Consider the following 20,320-nt stretch of genomic DNA (forward strand, 5'->3'; position numbering starts at 1 on the left):
TCAATGTTAAAATTCTTATTACCGTTTACTTTTGATCTTAGTTAGAATTTGAAGCAACTTTAATATCAATCTATGTAGTTTCTTTGGAGAATTAAACTCTTCAAATTATGTAGCATTAAAAAGTTATTAATAATAAAGGACATTTGTTACTGACGACTATTTTCTCCCAAACATAAAATTCAGCCTTTTGAAAATAAGTACTTTGATTTAAAATTTGTTAATCAGTTTATTTTGAAGTGATAGTGCTTCAGTAATTTTCTTTGGTATACACAGATTGATAATGTCTCAGTATTTATACCCTGCACTGCTTCAATCCTCAAGGAATTCTCAAGAAACGTTACTTTTTCACTATGGAATCCTTGTGAACTCTATTCCTTAAGGAATAAAGAAAAGAAAATCATAAAGAAATTGTAAAAGAAATTCTTTAAAGTATTCCCTATCACATTATTTTAGAAACAAGTAGATATGAAGAAAGAAAGAAAACTAAACTTCTAGTTATTTAAAACTAGTTTAGGAATAAATCAGAAAAATCGTAAACTAACTCTAACTGCAGATGCAAATATTTGTATGAATTTGAGCGACTTGAGTTCAAACAAAATAAGCCCATCAACAAATTTACACATTCTATTTTCACTTTAACAAAGAAGATTCCATTTGCTGCAAAATAGCTGCAACTTTCACATACGATATGATAAATCGATAATCGTATAACTTAAGGACCCCGTTGCCCCTACCATTCCCCTGTACCCCTTCATCTACACCTTCTGCTTGATTTGCCTTCCATATGGCCAAAAATTTATGATTTATGTCAGGTATATAAAAACTTATTTTTATCATCTTTGCTGCCAGTCATCAGCATTCTCGCTGGGCATACAAAGCAAATCCCTTTACAATATCTGAACCCAACCGAAAAAGAAGCAAACGTAAAGCACAAAGGATAGAAGAGGAGAGGGGATGTAAAGTACTTTAAGCCACGCATACATATAAAAGCAACAACTGAACGTGGCCATACAGGTCTATACAGAGAGATATGCGTGTGTGTGCGCTAGAAGGGAGTTGGGGGAAGAGTGCATAAAAAGTAACACCGAAATAAAAATAACTGAAATATGCACACACACACACACACACACCAACACACCTTTACGATTGCTGAAGGAGTAAAACTGTAAGAGGGCTAACAGAAAGAAAAAAAAACAAGAAACAAGTACAGTGAAATTTACACGCTAAATGCGTCCCAAAAGAGACTGAAGCAAGCCAAAGTCATTAAATGCTTGTATTTTGGCCAGGTGAACGAGCCAGAGCAATGAAGGGAGGTGGGTGATGGTGGTGCGAAGTGGAAAAGTAGGCTCCCCTAAAAAGGTTTTACATGTCATTGCGGCCGCCCACACATACACACACCGAAAAAACACTTACACACATTCGTACCTATACTATATCCAGTGCCAGAAATTGACATAAATACATAATGAGCAACAATTTCGTTCTGCCTATGTGTGTGTGTGTGTGTGTGGGCGTGTGAGCGTGAGTGTGTGTTTGTGTGCGTGTGTACAAGTCTGAAGCTAAAAAAGCGTAAACTTTTACTTTAATTTCCCGCCGGAATTGGGCTGAAGAAAATGGGCAGTTAGACTAAGCCAAGACATATCCAAAAGAGACAAGCGAGAAAGCTGTCAACATTTTGCCAACCAAATGCGCCTAGATGTATGCAATTAATGTGGTCAGAGGCAAGGCGGGGAAACTACTTACAGATATATACATATGAGCCAATAGATTAGTTAACGACAACCGCATACTCTATATTATATGCATTAAGTATCCAAATTTAGTTATATTTAAGAAAAATATCAATTAGGATTCAAGAAAACGATTTTGCAAGGAAGTTTATAAATTGTGAAAATATTTTGACCTTAGAAAATATGCTTCTAAAAAAGGATTTGCTTCATCATTGATGACACATTTTTCGACTTCTTTAATGATCGCTTAAAAAAATCCTTTTAGAGTCACCATCGATGACAGTCAAATGAATTCATTATAAAAGTCTAGTTAAAATCCACAAATAAAAAATGTAGTCATTTGTTTTCCTTGGTTTAATATTTGTGAATGAAATATCGAGATAATATTAATAGATGTAGCTTATATGGTTATATAGTTTCCGAATAAAAGGTGTGTGACTTATGGATTATCATCATTAGACTAGAATCATTTTTCTTTATTGTACCTCATTTATAGAAGAATTTGTACACGATAAAGTGCCAACAATAAATATAGATCTGCACTTGTCCCCATCGTTCGTGCAGTCTCTAAAGCAATTTCTACATTTGGAATTTGTTTATGATATAGTCCATATCAACTTTTACCTTTGCATATATATCTATGCAAAACTATATGGTATAGAGTATAAGAACAAAGTCTAAGACACATCATTTGGCCTGCTCAAATATTAAGGCCAAGTTGTTTTGGGCTGGCAAAGTTCACACGAAGCCAAAGTAAGTAAAATTCCCGTGAGACATTTTCAATTATTTATTATTAATGCTGGGTTGGAGTTGAAGTTCCACAGGCAAAAAGTCGAATGAGATGGGCCACCAAGCAGTCAGTGTACTGGCCATATGTTGTGTGGTGTCTTATTCTATTCACAGTTCTGTGTCCTTCTGCTGTCTTCTCTTGTGTCCTGTCAGTTGACAAATTTGCAGTCATGTTCGGGTCCTCGATGCTAGCTTTAATGTGGTCGAGCAAAGGTATGTGAAAATTTCGTTAAGAAAATTATTTACATTTGCAAATTTTATGAGCTTTGTTGTTGCTGTTGTTGTTGTTTTTGTGCGCAGAGTTGGAGAGTGTTAAGGCAACTCTCGCTTGGCTGAATGTTTAATGTAATGCATATGTGTGTGTGTGTGTGTGTGTGTGTGTGTGTGTGTGTGTGAGTGAGTGGGTGAATTGGTGTGTGGATGGGTGGGTGAATGGGTGAGTCGCTCTAGATGAAGACCCTGGCCCCTCTTCTATCCACGTGTCGTACTTTTTAACCGTATTAAATTACATCCCTGTTGGCGTTTATTAATGGCGCAAACTTTTAATGAGAATGTGCATATTTAATTGCAAAGTCAAGAGTGAGTTAGACAGAGAAAGAGAGTGAGTGAAATGAGAGAATGAGATAGAGAAGCAAGTGTGGCAGTAAAATTCAAGCTGGAGTTCCCGGACGCCTGGCAACCGCTAAGAATATTTCGCTCTCTCGCTCTCTCTCTCTCGTTTTCAACTCTCCCATATTTGTTTACCTGGGAATGCAAAATGGGTTCTGGGAATGCTACTTAGCGGCAACATCTCATCAGCATTAATGTGCCCAGGTCGCCGTCATCATCATCATCAGCAGCAGCCACAGCAGCAACACAACCTCCAGCTCCAGCACCAGCAGCAACATTAGCAGCAGCATAATCAGCGCTTTGGTAACAGCACCAGGCAAATTGCCCAAAATGTTGGCCTTTTGTTTTTTCGTTTTCAGAACAGAATGTGGCATTCAAATTGGCGAAAAGGGTTAATTAGAGTCACCCACAAGAAAAGAGATTTCAACTGACATAGTTTTGGAGTTTTTAACTAAATTACATTTTTTGCCATGCAGAAAGAAACCATTGACTGGCCAGAGATTTTTAATTGTTGCTTTGATGTCGCTTACATCACATAAAAAATATTTAGTTTGATTGCGTTAAGTTTGAAAAAATAAATAAATAATTCTTAGAAAATACATTTTAAGCTGTTTTCACAGAGTAAGTACCAACTTACAAAGACAAATCTCTGAAACTTTTTCTATCTCAAATATACATTTAACAAATATTGTTTCCATATTTTATGTCTCTCTTTTATTATCCAATTAAAATTAATGAGAAAATATTTGTTATGTTGTTATAATATATTTCAAACATTTGTAAGCTCAGATTAAAACAAAATACTTTTCTTTAGATCTTTCAAGACAAAATGGGAAACTTTTTGTATGCCAAATTCCTATGAATTGTTCAATTTAGCATTAAATTTTTATCATAGGTTGAAATGTGATTGGCTCTGATAAATTTAATTAATTAGAAGAAATCAAAATAATGCTCATATCTAAAGCAAGTTTTTAATTTCATTTAATTGTGTGAAGTAGTTCAAATTGCAAACTTTTATATGAACCAAGAAAAAACTATAACATTCAGAGGTTGCTTTTCCAATGGTCAACCAATAAAAAACACAAAAATTTAGAAATATTACAAACTAATAGAGTCGCGACCAGAAGCATTTCCATTGAGTTAGTGCAAAGTTTTTAGAAACACCAAAAAATAGAAAATAAAAATTTTTGCGAGGCGCCAATTTGAGTTTTATGCGAAATAAAAAAAAGCATTGCATACATTTCTGCGCATATGCATATGGGCAAAAACGTATACGTAATATTTCAACAAAATTTTATTCGTGAGGGCATCAGGTTGCCACGAATGAAAGAGGGAGGAGAAGTCGGTGGGTGTTTTTGGGTAGGGGCGGCACTCATAAAAATAAACTGAAATTGTCAAATAAATGTATGAATTCCCACAAAAAAGAAAAAAAATAACACAGAACAGAAATGGAAAAATGTCTACGTCTCGCTGCTGTTGCTACAAAGTATGCTATGGTAATGGACTTTTAATGTTTGTATTTTTGCCTTTCCATGTTAAAGGGAGGTAAATGGAATTGGTGGACTCGGAGTTTTGCTTTAGAGTTGCAAACCGGGACAAAAGTAGGAGGCGTGGCATTTGAAATAGGGGACAAGCCACACGTTTGCCCTTTATGACGTGTATGTGTATATAAATATATATTGCCAGTTACTTAATGCTTGTTGTACAATTTTGTTTGTAGACTCAAATAATAAATTAAATAAATGCAAAAGATGGAGGGGAAATAAAATACCAAAGTGAAGCGTAGGTTACGAACGGAGTTAAACCATGAAATCTTAGAGTTTTGACATTGCAAGTCCAAGCTCCCACAAAGTTTCCAATTTGAATAGCGAATAAGTTTCCTTGCATTCATTTCATTTGCTGTCTGGGGAGAATAATTACCATTTATCAACCATCAAACCAACAAAATACTATACTCACCATTTTTCCCTTTTGTCAAGCCCGTTATACTTCATTAAAAACCACTTGGATATTTAAATACGTCTATAAATGTCGTCTCCCAACTCGAAAAACCCGACTCAGTCTCTATACATGCTAAGCGAGGGAAAAAAAAATGGCGAAACCCCTTGCGAAGCACCCAAACAAATGATGGTCCTTTCAACCCGCCAATTGTCAGCTCAACTCAGACCTGAACTCATCTGGCATGGCATTAACCCCATGACATCACAAAAACAGTACCAAACTGAACAAAATAGTACAAAAAAATAAAATGAAATAAAATGTTTGGCAGCAAAAATTATAAACCACTCGAGCATATTTTGCAAGTCCAGGGAGCACTCAGCCACTCCCACTTGGCTACCATTGCCTCCTCCTCCTCCTCCTCCACGCATTCAAAGGTTGCAATTTTTCATGAGCCAACCAAAAAACCAAACACACACACACACAAAAAAAAAAGAAGAGAGGAAGAAATGAGGGAAAAAGTTGAAACGGAAATGCGACCAAACAAAACGGATATGAGCGAAGGATATACGCACACATATACATGCATATATTTATATGTATATATTTGTAGTATGCGATATATAAGCGAGACCGCGTCGCGTCAACCTATAAATAAAAGAAATGCGGGGCCCATCGTAATCCCGAAACCCCGCAATACAATTTTTTTTTTTCGAATGGTTTCGGTTTTTTTCCTACTCTGTTCTTCCTCTTTACTCTTAAAGCGTGTGTGAGTCTGAGTGTACGTGTGTGTGTGTGAGTTTGGTTATTAAACAGACGACAAGGGACTAGAAATGCTTTTTAAAATATATGAGCATACTTTTTGGCTGCTGCCTGTCCGACAGTCAGAAAGCGCAGTCACAGAGTCAGAGACAGAGGGAAAGGGAAAGCGAACGGAAGCCAACGAAATTATTTTTAAACGGTTGCAGACTGCAAAAGTGAAGGGAAGGCGGAAAATGTGCGGTATGTGGGATGCAAGTGCATCACCCGCAGAATGTAACGTTATATTATGAAACAAAAGCTCAGAAAAACGTCAAGCAAACGACAATTCGAAGGGAGAGTGGTGAACGAACGGATACAATGGGGAACGATGGGCGAATGCGCTTTAAATGTCAGCCATTTATTAAGTCGGTCCAGTCTGCTCTGGTTCTGCAGAGCTCAGTTCAGTAGACGGGCAAATGGCAAACGGCAGACGACCAAATATTGCTATCGTTTAGACCAGACCAGACTCAGTCCATTCCCGAGACAGTTCATAACCATGACGAGAATGGCGACAACTACGAGGACGATGACAGGCATTTTGGGTTATGGGGAAATGCTTTTAATGATATTAAAAAAGTGGTCAGTACCCAAAACTATCTACCTATCGACACACATACATATATGAACAAAGTTCCAATTGAATAAAGTGTTTAGAAAAGTAAATGTCAAAAAGGTCTAGTTTTGATTTCTATCTAATGACTTGGCTACCTTCTGAAGTTCCACTTAGAGCTAAAAATACTGCAGTTGAAAATTTGGAACTGGATAAATAAACTTATAAGTTTTAAACATCAATTCCAAAGTATTAATATTACCAATATATGAAATTATACTAATTAATAGAGACAACTTTTAATTTGTTTGTTAAGCTTGTTGATGAGACACAAGTCATTTTCAATTAACCTATGACTTTTAAATGACTCTTTAGCCAATTGTTGTCATTTTGCAATAGATGTTCATTTTAATTAGGTAATAACATTGTAGGTGTCTACTTATAATAATAAATAAGAATTTGCTTTTCAAACTAATTGCGTTTGAACCAAGATTGATAGCAATTATCTATATAAAATGAGAAAGGATAAAAAATTCATTTCAGAGATTGCATTTACAACAAAAACGTAAGTAAAGTCCTGTATGGTAAATATGTATTTCTTCATTTCTTATTTGCATAACTTTCACTGCACTTAAAGAGAACAGCCAAATGAAAGTACTTAAACTGAAATCAAGCTTGGTGGGGTCCAAGGTCTAAGAAACATGTTTGAATGACTGAATACTTGACATCGATTTTCCCAGCTCTGTTTTTTCGGTTTCCTTTTCGCTTATTATTATAAAAAAAAAGTGCTTTTCTTACGTTTCATTGCAACATCAAAAGTAAACTTTCCCTCAATATCCATAAGGAATTTTCATCTAATGTATAAAACACTTACACTTATCCTTTGACCCCGTCCTTGCCGTGGCAAACTGTAGCCAACAAGAACAACAATTATGGTGCACCCCAAAAATCCAACTCATAATTACTCGCTCAGTCAAGGCGAAAACAAATTTCAAAAGCTTGCCACACAACAATTTTTCTTTCATTTTCATTGAAAAAAATTTGATGGTTTCTTTTTTTTTTTTTTAATATTTTTGTTGGCTACTTCAAAAAAAGCACAAAAATAGAAGAAGAAGAAATGTGTATATAAATTGTTCGTTGGCCAAATTAATTGAAACTTTATTTGGATTATGAAATTAGCACACGCCCAGTGAGTTCGTTTTTTTTTTTTAGGCCAAGCATTAAGCGCTTTTTAATTAGGTTTTATATTTCCCCCCTTTTTTTTTTTTGTTGTATTATGACTTTTTTTCGCTGAAGTGGATCATTAGGGGTTGGGTCAGTTGGTTGGCGGATTAAGTGGCGCCAGCTTTTAATTGTGTGGAAAATTTTGCACTAAACGAGTAGCATTACTACCGCTATGCCGAGGTGTTTATACTCTTGCAACAGTTTGTCATAGTCGATATATCATTCATGGGATAGGATGGGACATTCAGAATACATTGATCATTATTAAGCTTAACCTAGACGAACAGCTTTTATTTCAACTTATTTCTAATGATTAGAGCAAAATTTGTAATGACAATAATTTAAACAAATAACTTTAAGCCCAAACTTATGACAACTTTTCTATAAATTTTCGATCTGACGCAAAAATCTTTATATGGTGTTCTTCAAATCTGTTTTTCTTATCAGCATCTTAAGCTGTTTTCTTCTGATTCATAATTGTTTAATCAAAATATTCCACTTTATACAAATACCTAAATTAAATTTTACTTTTAAACAGTTCTTAAAATTAAACAGTGGGTACTAAACCTACAATAATCCATTAACATTATGATAAAATATGCATAACATATTTTAAAATGCTTTTTTATGGCAAAGTTCATGACTAAATTAATGGACTCCTTTGGGTTTGGGTAAGGCATTTGAGGTTTTTTTGCTCCGAATATGCAATTAAACTTTAGTCAAATGAATTGAAATTGAAATGAAGGTAGAAAACAAAAAAAAGAAAAAAATAAAATAAAACTGCCAAACTGAAACTCAACTCAACTTGCATGAAAAGAAAATGGCAGTTTGCCATTTTACCAGTTGAGGCAATCAAGCGAGAAATGTAAATGAAAATTGACAGTTAAGATGAAGGAAAACCAGAAAAAGTTTCTAACAAAAATCACTCATGAAATTTGATTGACTGCATCAATGAGTAAATGACTTCAACCACTGATAGATACAAGCGACAGAGTGTGAGAGTGAGAGACACAACTATACGGAGAGCGAGAGAAATGATTTCGATTCGTTCTGTGCCGGATATGTCCTGACAATCCTGCCAGCTCATTCCCCTCTGTCCTCCTATGGCTCATGAAAATTGACAATCAAATTGCAAATAGCTTTATCTTGTAGTTTGTTTATTTATTTATATCATTTCGTACACTTCCTGAGCAACAATGAGCAGAGGCAGACCTTGTTAAGCTCTCTCGATATATATATACATACATATATATATATATATATATACATATGTGTGTGTATGTGTGTTGGCCGCCATTTTGTGCGTTTGTGTGTGTCCTTTTTGGCCTGTTATCCTTGGCTTATGTTTTCAATTAAATTTCCATACAATTTTCATGACATGATGAACTACCTAGAACCAGGGCCAGCAACAGCAGCAGCCAGGACTCAACTCGTCTCTCAGCTGTGACTGACTGACTGATTCTGTGTATGTGTATGTGTGTGTGTGTGTTTATGTGTATGTGTGAGTGTATGTGTCAGTCAATTTATTTAATAACAAACGCAGAGAGCTGGTTACAATAGCCACTACCCACTTCAGCCCACTTGAACTCAGTCCGTTCGTCTCCTTCATCTCGTGCCCATCATAAAAATCTCTGTAGAGATTTCTGAATAAATCAAGAGCCAAATATTTTATTTCATTTCATTTTCACTTAAATCAAATAGATGAATAAAAGAATACAAAGACAAGAAAAAGTATGCAAAAGACAACGTCAAAAAAAAATACATATACATACATACGTACAACAAAAAAAAGAAAACACAAATGAAATGATAAAGTCAAAGAAAGAAAGCACTGAATATTTTGCATACAACTGAAGGAAATTCATCAAAAACTTTTCACTATCAGTATCTGCCTTCTTTCTATTTCCCCCTATGACACAAGCTTTCTCAATTTTTCTATGCGCTAAAAGTGGTCGTCCGTATATCTATGATTGACATGATTATACCCTATACTCATTGATTTAAGGGATCTATAACAGACTGATTGGCATTTTATGTTTTAAACATGCTAAATATTCATTAAAGTCGTGAAAAATTACTCAAGACTTAAAACATGCAATCTTTTATGTCTCATTTTTGTTTCATCTTCCAACTCACTAAGAACCAATTTATTCTAAACCAAGTAGCAAAACTATTATAAGGTATACATTTTTTTTCAAATATTTCCGGTTGTCTGTCAAAATAAGTAGATACATACATATGTATGTCTGTATGTATAAATCTATATATGTCGAATAAGCCATCAAAATGCTTGTCAATTGCTTCTGCTCGACTTGGTCAAAAGCCTGTCCAATCGCCAGATTTACTTTATTATTTATATCAATCAACCGTTAACCGACATTGATGTGCCAATTGCTTTTACATATGACGAAAAGAAAACAACCACTAAATTTTCTCAACTATCAAAACATCACAATTTTCATACTCTATTAGAAATAGGTTTTAATAGTTTAGAGCAAACTTGTAAGTTAGTGGCTAGTAGTAAGCTAGTTGAAAGTTAAACTTGAAAATTAAACTAGAGCCTAAAGATGAAAAAGAATCGGTATATCCTTGTGATATGCTTGTCAGCAAAATAGTTTTCTATTTACTATGAATTTAGCATTATAGAAATAATCCAAGGATCATAGCAAGAGATATCCTTTAACACATTTGTTGTACATTAAATTAGTATTATTTATTTCTTATATAAAGATGAAGTAAATCAAATGAGATCATAATTTAAAAATTGTTTAACTTATTGAGCATACAAAAAAGAGTATAGAATTTACAATATGTTGGAATTGAGTTTCCTTTGGTTATGTTGTATAAGACAAGCTGACAAAAACAATAAAGCCATGAATTGAGTTGGGCTGGATAAGAAATAAAGCAGCAGAAAAAGAAAAAGGGAAAAACCAAAAGTATGGGAATGAGTAAAAGTTAATTTCACTTAGGTGAATTGCTTCATTTAATTCGCAAGTGGGCGAAACTTTAATATGATGGAAAAACCAAAACAAAAACCTAAAGAACAAAAACCAAAACAAATGAGTATGAAACGAGGCGTGCGGCAGGTGAACTGTCAGAGCAGGTTTTTGGTCCTGAGACTGGCTTCTGTATGTCCTTTACTGCCCACACAAACACACACACACACACACACACAGATATGCAGACACACTCACACACATTTCAATCAAATATTTTTGTTTATGACAGGCACAGCAAGTATTGCAGAAGGTTGAAGGCAGGCATGATTTATCATTATGCGACCTCCGGATGTTATGCAACATAAGTATATGTTCAATATATAATAACATAAAATATGATGGGGCATGCCACATAAATAAAACAGCAGGAATGTACCTACCAAAATGTTGTAAATGTTACAAATGAACAGACGTCAGGCAAATAATGTTATGCTCAACAACAACAACAACAACAACAAGAGCAAGAGAGGTAAAAATAAGCTCATATACATATGGAATATGGATTAAATATATTACACACATATGAATAAAACAAAAAAAAACAAAAAAAGGGAAAGGTTTGAAAACTCAACGTGCCATTTATAACTGACATCGAGGCAACGTTGATAATAATCATGATTATTTTAACCTTATTTTTACGAGGGCTTAAATCAATTTGAAATGTTGTCCAAAAAGTTATTTAAATAAATGCAAAAAACTAATCATTTCAACTAAAAACTGAAATTTATGTATACATTTGAGAGAAAGGGATGCATTTAATTAAAATGTTGACTCCATTTCCATTTTAGGATATTTGATCCGAACTAAAATGTGCATATTGCTTATTATTTGAAGCATTAAATTTATAATTGAAAAATTTAGATGTTTAATTAACAGTCTGCTTACATCACTTAAATTATTTTGTAATTAAGGTAGTTAAATTTTTGTATTGATTACAAAACCAAAAAAAAAATACACAATAAATTTATATTTCCTGAAGTAAAAAAAGTTTTCTACACTCTAGTTCTGAGTCAATTAGGTTCAAGTAAAATGTGGCCCAAAAAAGTATGCTATAAATGACCTTAAATAGCAATTTAGCAAGGATTTTTGTTTTTATTACAGAAATTCAAAAAGACAAGGTGCATAATATTCAATTTATGTTTAATTAACTGTTTAAATTGAGAAAAAGAGAGAAAAAAAACGCAAGCAATTATACATAATAACTAATCCGCAAATGATTTTACAAGTTTTCATTCTGCAATTTTCATTGAAGCAATTTATTTTCATAGTTTTGCTCATTTCCGGAAAGCATTTGAGATTAATCTTAGATGGAAATGAACAAGAAAATTTATTTCATATCGACGAGGCATACAAATTGGATTACCATTGAAGGGACTCTAATTGAAACTTTTGATTTCGATGTCTTAATTAAGGGAAGTGGCTTTGAAATCAAATCAAATCAAATTCAATGTGAATAAAAAATCTAAAGTGATATTAAAAATCAACTGGTCTTATCAATTAGTTTAGCTTGGCGTTCAGCAACAAAAAGAGGCAACTAAATAAATTAAATTCCAACAGACAGCGGAGTCCAAAGGCATTTGAACAAAAGGCAAACATACAAATGCCAAAAGGCACAACAGAATGAGAGCCAGTTTCAGTGGCTGTGGCAATATCCAGAATGGCAGAAAGCATCAATGGCCCAATACGCGAAACGTTTATTGAATGAAATTAGTCGGCAAATAGTTAGTTGTAGTCCATACACTGAGGCGCTTTGGGACTTGGCCAGTCCAGTCATTCAGTTGGCTAGCCAGCTTTAAGCCTAATGTATCCCCCTCCCCTACCAGCATACTCATCTCTCCATTTCGCCACCATTCTTTTGTCCCTTTGCAGTTGTCGTCTACATTGAAATCGTCCATTAGCTAAGCAGATTAATTGCTAAAAGGTATTTAATTCGTGATGCTTTTATATTTTCAACGACAACGAGCTCACTTTACTTTCCAGCTGTAGCTGAAGCCCAGCCAAACGCATATTTCGCTTTTTCTTTTATTTCATTTCACAATTTTTCTTTTTTACTTTTCTGTGTTTTTTTTTTTTGCGCTTTTGCTTTTTGATAGAAGCTCTTTCGGTGCTTCTTGGAAATATGGCGTTAAGTATTTCTCTTTTCGTCTCTTCCTTTCTTTTTATTTTTTTTTTGTCACTTTTTAATGCTTCATTAGCTGCTAATGGAAATTGTGTGACGTTAAAAAGGCTCGCGGGATGAAGATAGAGGGGCTAGAGGTAGGGATAAAAAGAGCATTGGAAGCGTGTCTGCGATTTCCCTTTGTTACAATGACAGTAGTAGATAAAAAAAAAAAACTGAGCGAAGTGTATAAATATTTGAGGGTTCTTTAGTTGTTAAAGTGTTTACTGATTTACAAAAAGTGACTAGCATAAAATGTAAACAAATTTATTCGAGAAAACTAACAAAGCTTCGCTAGCATTAATCATAAATTTTGTAAATAGTTAAAAATGAAGTAAGTAAGTCGTCTCGCCGACTTTGGTATACCATACACCAGTAAAGCAAATATTTCAAGCATTTTCACATGCTTCTTACAAGCATATCTTAGTATCTCGCTCACTCAATCATACGAGCACCCTAGCGCCCCCACCAGCCAACGGCCAACTCCGGCCTTATGGAAAAACGTTTATATGCATAGCTCGACTGTTTTTTGTCCGATTTTGATAAAATTTGGTATTTTGCTAGATATTAGTATCAAATTTAAGTGTGCCAAATTTGATTGCATGAGGTAAAAAAATACGGGAGATAATCAAGTTTTTCAAATTACGGGGGCGGAAAAGGGCGTGGCAAAATTTTTATACATACAAAATGTGTGTAAATACTAAGCGAATATACATACCAAATATGGTGTCTCTAGCTAGAATAGTTTTTGAGATAAACGCTTTTTTTAAATTGCGGGGGCGGAAAGGGGCGTGGCAAAAATTTGAAATAAACTTGATCACTCTACATACTACACGAGTCTACATAAAAAATTTGGTGGCACTAGCTCTTATAGTCTCCGAGATCTAGGTGTTCATACGGACAGACGGACAGACGGACAGACGGACGGACGGACGGACAGACGGACATGGCTAGATCGACTCGGTTGTTGATCCTGATCAAGAATATATATACTTTGTGGGGTCGGAGATGCTTCCTTCTGCCTGTTACATACATTTTGGCGACTTTAATATACCATTTCACCCTATGGGTGTATGGTATAATTAAGGACTGCAAGAAAAAACTTACAATTCGAACATAAACTAACGAACGACTTAAGTACAATCTCTGTGTGTGTGGGTAAGTTCACACTTTTAAGGTCATCCCAATAAGCCAGCTCTGCTTCCAGATGATATGGCTTAAACCATTTTTTTTTCTCTTTCATATAAACTTGATATATGTTGTTTTTTATTTTATTTTATTTTTTAAGCTGCCACATCATAAGCAAGATTCTCACCTAGTTAAGATCCTTAAATTTTTTTTGTTGTCAGAGCAGAGGAAAATGTTTTATTAAAAAGAAAAAAAAAACAAAGATTGCAACTAAAAAGCAGCAGCAAATAATTTCAAAGAAAGTTGTGTGATTTATGTGCAAATATAACAACACAAAAGCAAGTCAAGTTTTACGACATACAAAAAGAATGGCAAAAACCAGCAACTAGTCCTGAAGGGACACGGGGTGGGAGGATGGATGATGAAGCCTAGAGCCAATGGCATTGCAAGTGGCAATGAAGTAGGACAGCAGGTAGAAAATGAGAATTGCCATTGCAGCTGCTTCCATCTGGTGCAACAACTCAAACTTGCAGGACAATGAAGGGAAGCTGCTTAGTGACAGCTGCTTTGGTAATAGAAGTCGAGAAATTATGGTGACACAACAGAACAGAAAACTCTTTTCTTTGTGTGTACTTGAAATTTTTTTGTTGTTTTATTTAATGCAAACTCAAGAATTAGGTGAGAGTAAAAAAAAAGGAAAAAATTGTCAAATGATCATAATTAATTCACATTTTCATACATTTTTGGATTACGTTGAATACTTTCCTCCATTATCTTCTTATGCATTAGTTCCCAATTCTCAACTTTCTGCAAAACATCAGGTATAACATCACGCACTTGAAAGCGATTGATTTCGGGTCCATCGCGTTGCTCAATGTTGGTTTTAAAATTATAATTGGGCGAATAGCCATTGATTTTAAGGAAATGATCAAAATAGAAGGGAACAATTTGCTCTTGCATATTGTCGACAACCATTAGAGAGTCATGGGTCATGGTCTCGCCAATTGCACCGTCCTCCTTGAAGGCTCGCATAAAGTTGCGTGTATGTTCGGATATAACCGGTGGTAATTTCTCTTCTTTGACAACACGTTTCTTCAAATGGAGGCGTGGCAGGCGACCCACTCGACGTGGCGGTTTGTATGGTGGCTCTAAATTTCTGCGTACTTTTTTCATTTCGATGTCAATGCGACGTTCCACTTGATAGGCCTGAAATGAGAGTTTCTCCAAATAACGACGACGTTTGCGTAAATTCATCTCCACCTCGCGCACACGATTGATATCCATTTGCTCGAATTTGGTTAGAATTTCAATAACCACATCACTAATGGCGGCCACCATGTCGGATGAACTGGGTATGGCATCGCCAGAGCCTCGCACATTGTCGGGCACAACACGACGCCAGACTTCAGCAAGAATGGCACGATTTTTATTGAAACTTTCATCGGCAAATGAATTCGCTATGGGCTTATCCAGATAATGATGGACACGATTCTCCATTTCGACGGCTCGATCTTCCATGAAATATTTCTTGGCCGATTTACGGGCCACATACTCCTGTTTCTCCTTTAGATCCTTGGCACACCAATCGATAAAGGTCTCGAGTCTACCCTGCAGTTCAGTGTGAATGGACAAAGTGAAATGCATTTCCAGCAGTAACATAAATGTTTTCGTTTTCAAATTCTCAATACCATGAAGAAAAGCTGCAGCATCGGGAAATACTTGAAGTATGGGATGCAAGTTCTTCATATAAACATCATAGTAAAAGGCTCTTATGGCCCAAGCATCATCCTTGTCTCGCACACGTATATTCACTATGGCCCTCTTGGCAATGGACTTGTCATACGATTCGAGTTCCAATTTTTCTTCTTCATCGTCCTCTTGAGTCACTGACTCTATATCCTGCTCCTCGTCTACATCATCGGAGGCATCAGTGTTCTTATGACGCTTCTTCTTGGACACCAAATGTATCCAATCGTTCTCCATGCGCCATTCTTGATCACCCATCAGATAATGGAAATTCTGCAGCATTATGCAACGTATCCAATGACCCTCTATGAAAACTATATCCATATTGAGCATCATTAGTTCACGTTCCATTTCGCGATATTCCTGTTTCAATCGATCGGTTGTCTCATAATAGGATTTCACTTCATAAACCATTGTCATGGCTGAATTGTATTCCTTTTTCTGCCATTTGGCAAAGAGTGCTTCATATAGAATCTTTGTATTCTTCATATTGACCCAATGCCGTTCGTTCATGCGATCATAGATCTTTGTACGAACCATTTGTCCCTGGATGAGTAGCGATTCATATTTCAGACGCATGGCCACTTTGAGCAGTTCAATGCCAGATTTAAAATTAAATGACTTAATTGTGGCTCGACTTCTTAGCTCTTCTATATAATTCTCATCCAGATCAGTTATAACTGCTCCATAGTATTTTTTTGGTCCGGGTCCAAGAAGAGTATTACGTACATCTGGCACGGGTACTTCTAATCTCAAACGTAAGCCATTGCGTAGACGTGAGCTAAAGGTGAAAAACGTATCCTTTGGACCCAATAGAGCAGCTTGCTCTTTACGCTGACCCGAAAATGGTAATAGTCGATAAGGATTCTCTTCTTCAGCATCGACATCTATGATTTCAGCTTGAAAGCGAGAACGACGCATTTCCTCAAAGGGCACCAAAGGTTTTCTAATATACTCCAAGGGCAATTTGGTTTTGCCTTCTAAAATCAAAAAACTTCCACTGTCTGTTGACAAATCCGTACAATCTGAGCTACTGAGAGAGCTTAAACAGTTTTCTATACTCTGAAGATCTTCTTCGAGTTCAGCCACAATTGCCTTACGATCTACCAATAAACGTTCTTCCCCGGGCTCTATATCCTTTGTCTCGTATATAGCCTCCCGGGTCTCACGCAGAAAATCCAAGTACTGCCGCCGTCCAGGAAAATCCACTTGAGCGAGTTCCTCGGGATCGCGTGAATGGAAGACAAAATCATGCTGATGGCACAAATCCTGCACCACTTCCTTAGCTGCTTCTTTTTTATCTTGTCGCGTTTCCCTCAAATGATCCTTTATTATTTGATCGAAATCATAGCCAGGCATGGTTAAATCCTTATCGACAAATTTAGCACACGGTGGATTGGCCTTTTCAAACTTTACTATAGGCACCTTTTCCCTCTGTATGACTTTGGTGATCTCTGGATAAACGCATTTGGTTTGATAGTGAACATGAACGTTTTTCACTTGCGTGGGTGACCAATGGTCGTGATGATGTCGAGCCTCTAACAACTCGGTGTACGGTCGCTTCTTGGTACGTACATTGGCAAACTTTACCCTATCCGGTGGCGGCTGTTCGAGCATTGGCAATTGTGAGACATTCAAGTGCTCATTGAATTCAGAAGAATTAATACGTTCGCCTTCATAGTCTCGCCGTCGTCTTGGATGTATCATGAGGGTTCTTTCACGATACGGCGGGGCCGGCATATTGCCACGATAACGATAGGGAGGCTCTGAATGTCCGCCACCAGTTTGACGACGAGAGTCATCATCATCGTCATCTATACGGCGTTGGGATAATGATCTCGGCAAAGAATCAAGCCGATAATTATATTCACTATGAAATGGCTCTGGCTCTGGCACCCAATCCAGGTCAACCTCTTCCTCTTGCACCTCACAAGGATTTGGAGCTCTTAGCTGCTTGCTCCCAACGCATGGTATTCCAAGTAGCTGCATACGTTCACGTTTCTTCTTCTGGTGATTTGCCTTTGCCATCTTTTTCTTCAGCTCAATGTACTCCAATGTGGTATTCACTTTTTTTGCATCTACCATCAGATCATAATTTTCGGAGAATTTTCGATCATCAGCGGGAACTAATTGTTGTTCGGGAAAAACGTAACGAATCAAATTGAATTTCTTAACATTGTATTGAAGTTTGGGTGCCACAATCTTAATATTCTTGCGCAATTGCCTATGATAATGCTGACCCAGTCGCTTGCCAATATACTCCTTAACTGCACTGCGACGCTCTCGTCGATGAATGAACAATGGTTCTGGTGGAAAAAGATCCAAATTCGGATCATCTGGATCGAGAACCTTAGTAATGCCAGTCTCCACATCAAGTTTGATGGGTTCCTTGCGGGGTGCCAATTGATTGAGCCATTCATCACGGGTCAGACAGCCCTTAACTGTGCGTTTACCCTCCATTTTCTGATGTCGATGAAATTTACCACGCAGGCCATCACCATGCTTGAAATGAAATCCTCGCAGTTGAAATTTCTCACCAATTTTTCCCACTTGCAGGTAGTCTTCATCGTCGCTGCTCTGCTCACTGTGCGAAGATGCCACACTGCCCAAAATGCTATCCTCGCAACGCAACTGTTGCTCTACATCTGGCATTCTCTTTAATTTCCCCGTTCGCTCCAAATAGAATTGTTGGGCAATTCTTGCCTTATCCCTTGCTATGCAATTCTCTCGGTGCATCATAGACTTCAGGCGTTCCGTTTCTTGTAAAGTTTTGGGAAAAACTTTGCGTTTTCTAATCACTGGCTTAATGTCGACATGCTTGCGAAAGCTTCGCTCGATGGCATCATCGATAACTGCCACATCGTTTTGTAAATCCTTTTCAGCCACCATACGAGCTTGGATCTCCTTGGCGGCTGCCTCTTGCTTCTTTTTTTCCTGCTCAAGCTCTGCTTGTCTCTGTTTATTTTTCAAGTAAATTTCTTTGTAGCGTGCCTCACGGCGTTGCTTTTCTCGTTCGATCTTATTCTTATTATCCGGCTTGTCTGTGCTTCGATAGAGTTCACTAAAACGGGGAGAACGGGGCAAACTGTTCTCATCGATTAGTTCATCCTTGATTGTGGTATGAAATCTAGGTGGTATCGACATGCGTTCTTTATCTAATTCGGCTTCCACTTTATCCTTGGTCGCTTTCTTCGTTTCACGTCTCTGCATGTAACGCTTAATACGCCAGTAATGCAATTGATTTTGCAAATCCACTTCGTCCTTTTCATAACTGTTTTTATAGTCCATGCCCTGGATGGGAAATAATCGCATGTTAAAGCAGTAAAAGACATTCAGTTTACAGAATTCGTACCTGAAAATCCAGACCCAAAGGATTCTGGACGTCTAACACCTCACAAATATATGTGTCTGATGTCTCTGATCCTGTGGTGGCACATAAATTGTCGCCATGTTTAACCATTTTGCCAATCAAATCGTGTTCTTGGTCCTTTGACAGTCGCTTATGACGCAGGGCAGCCGGATTGATTAGACACTTGGCCTTCCGTGGATCCTGTGTCAGAAAGAATTTTTGCCTTGCCGCCGTTAACTTGGCCAACTGTTCGTAATTCTCTGGACAACGACCAATACGGGCACGTGGTGCTCCAGCCACATAACTAACCGAACAAGCCTTTTTCCACTTGGCTCCATTAAATTTAACTGGTTGTTCCGAATGCTTATGCTTAGAGTCGATCATTTCTAAAGAATTAGCAATGCCACGATAACGATTTGATTCACGTTCCATTGTCGTTCGCCTGGTGCCGGCCGATATGGTATTACTGCTTGGAGTGCAACTGCCTTGACGCATTTTCACCGTCTCAATGCCATCGCGAAAATGTGAATTACTCGAACTATCGAAGTCCCATGCGGTACGTCGTGCAATCACATTTTTGCCGCACTCATCCCTTTTGTGGAGTTCCGTACGTTTGATATTGGCATCGGGAAACTCAAGATTCTGTACGGTCAACTGTGCATCCGAGTCGCGTTGTGAGAAATTAATGTTCTTGAATTTTTGTATAATTTTCTCTCTCGTCGTGATTCTCTCTGGATGTTTTCGTGGTGGACACAGACGTTTACCCCTTTGGTCGACATTCAAAGCTTTTTTGGCTTGACCACTGTTTTCTGTGCGCTGATCTTCCGCATCCTGTGTAGCCTTGCGTTGACCCTTCATATTACTACGAAGCGGTTTACCCTTGTTAGTAAGTCCTTCCCGGCTGTTTACAGCAGGAGTCGAAGTCGGTGATGTATCGTCCTTTTTTTTAGCAGCGAAACGGGCCGGCATGATGGAAATAAATTTGCGGCTATCGGGAAATGATATTTATTTAGATTTTTCTTGATTGCTACTGAATATGCCATACAAAATAAAGTTTGAGTGCTCTGAATTTTACTTAATTTATTTTGACATATTTAACAATACCCAAATTTGAGTTTTGAATAATAGCTAATCAACATTTTACCATAACTTTTCCCAGAACTGAATGGTAACCCCTTTTGCCCGTCAGGTATACAATTATTTATTTGAAATTTAAAACAATGCAAATTGTTTTTCTATTTCACCTTTTTGTCCTTGCGAACGGTTTATAACTTCAAATTGCCTCAACTTGTTTTTTTT

At 36.8% G+C, this 20,320-nt stretch overlaps 1 protein-coding gene across 1 annotated transcript; it reads right to left on the reverse strand.

Moving 5' to 3' along the window:
* Positions 1–14,618: 14,618 nt before the first annotated feature.
* LOC6642601 lies at positions 14,619–20,076 on the reverse strand. Its single transcript, XM_002065275.4, has 2 exons — positions 19,025–20,076; positions 14,619–18,963 (listed from the first exon to the last, which is right to left on the reverse strand). Exons 1-2 carry the CDS (start codon positions 19,988–19,990, stop codon positions 14,647–14,649), a joined length of 5,283 nt encoding a protein of 1,760 aa, XP_002065311.2. The 5' UTR covers positions 19,991–20,076; the 3' UTR covers positions 14,619–14,646.
* Positions 20,077–20,320: the final 244 nt, after the last annotated feature.

Source organism: Drosophila willistoni, assembly GCF_018902025.1.
Source record: "Drosophila willistoni isolate 14030-0811.24 chromosome 2R unlocalized genomic scaffold, UCI_dwil_1.1 Seg167, whole genome shotgun sequence".
Lineage (NCBI taxonomy): Eukaryota > Metazoa > Arthropoda > Insecta > Diptera > Drosophilidae > Drosophila > Drosophila willistoni.

Coding starts and splice junctions, on each gene's coding strand:
- LOC6642601 (XM_002065275.4), bottom strand. CDS start 19,990: ATGCCGGCCCGTTTCGCTGCTAAAAAAAAGGACGATACATCACCGACT. Junction 18,964..19,024: donor CTTTGGGTCTGGATTTTCAG/GTACGAATTCTG, acceptor TTTCCCATCCAG/GGCATGGACTATAAAAACAG.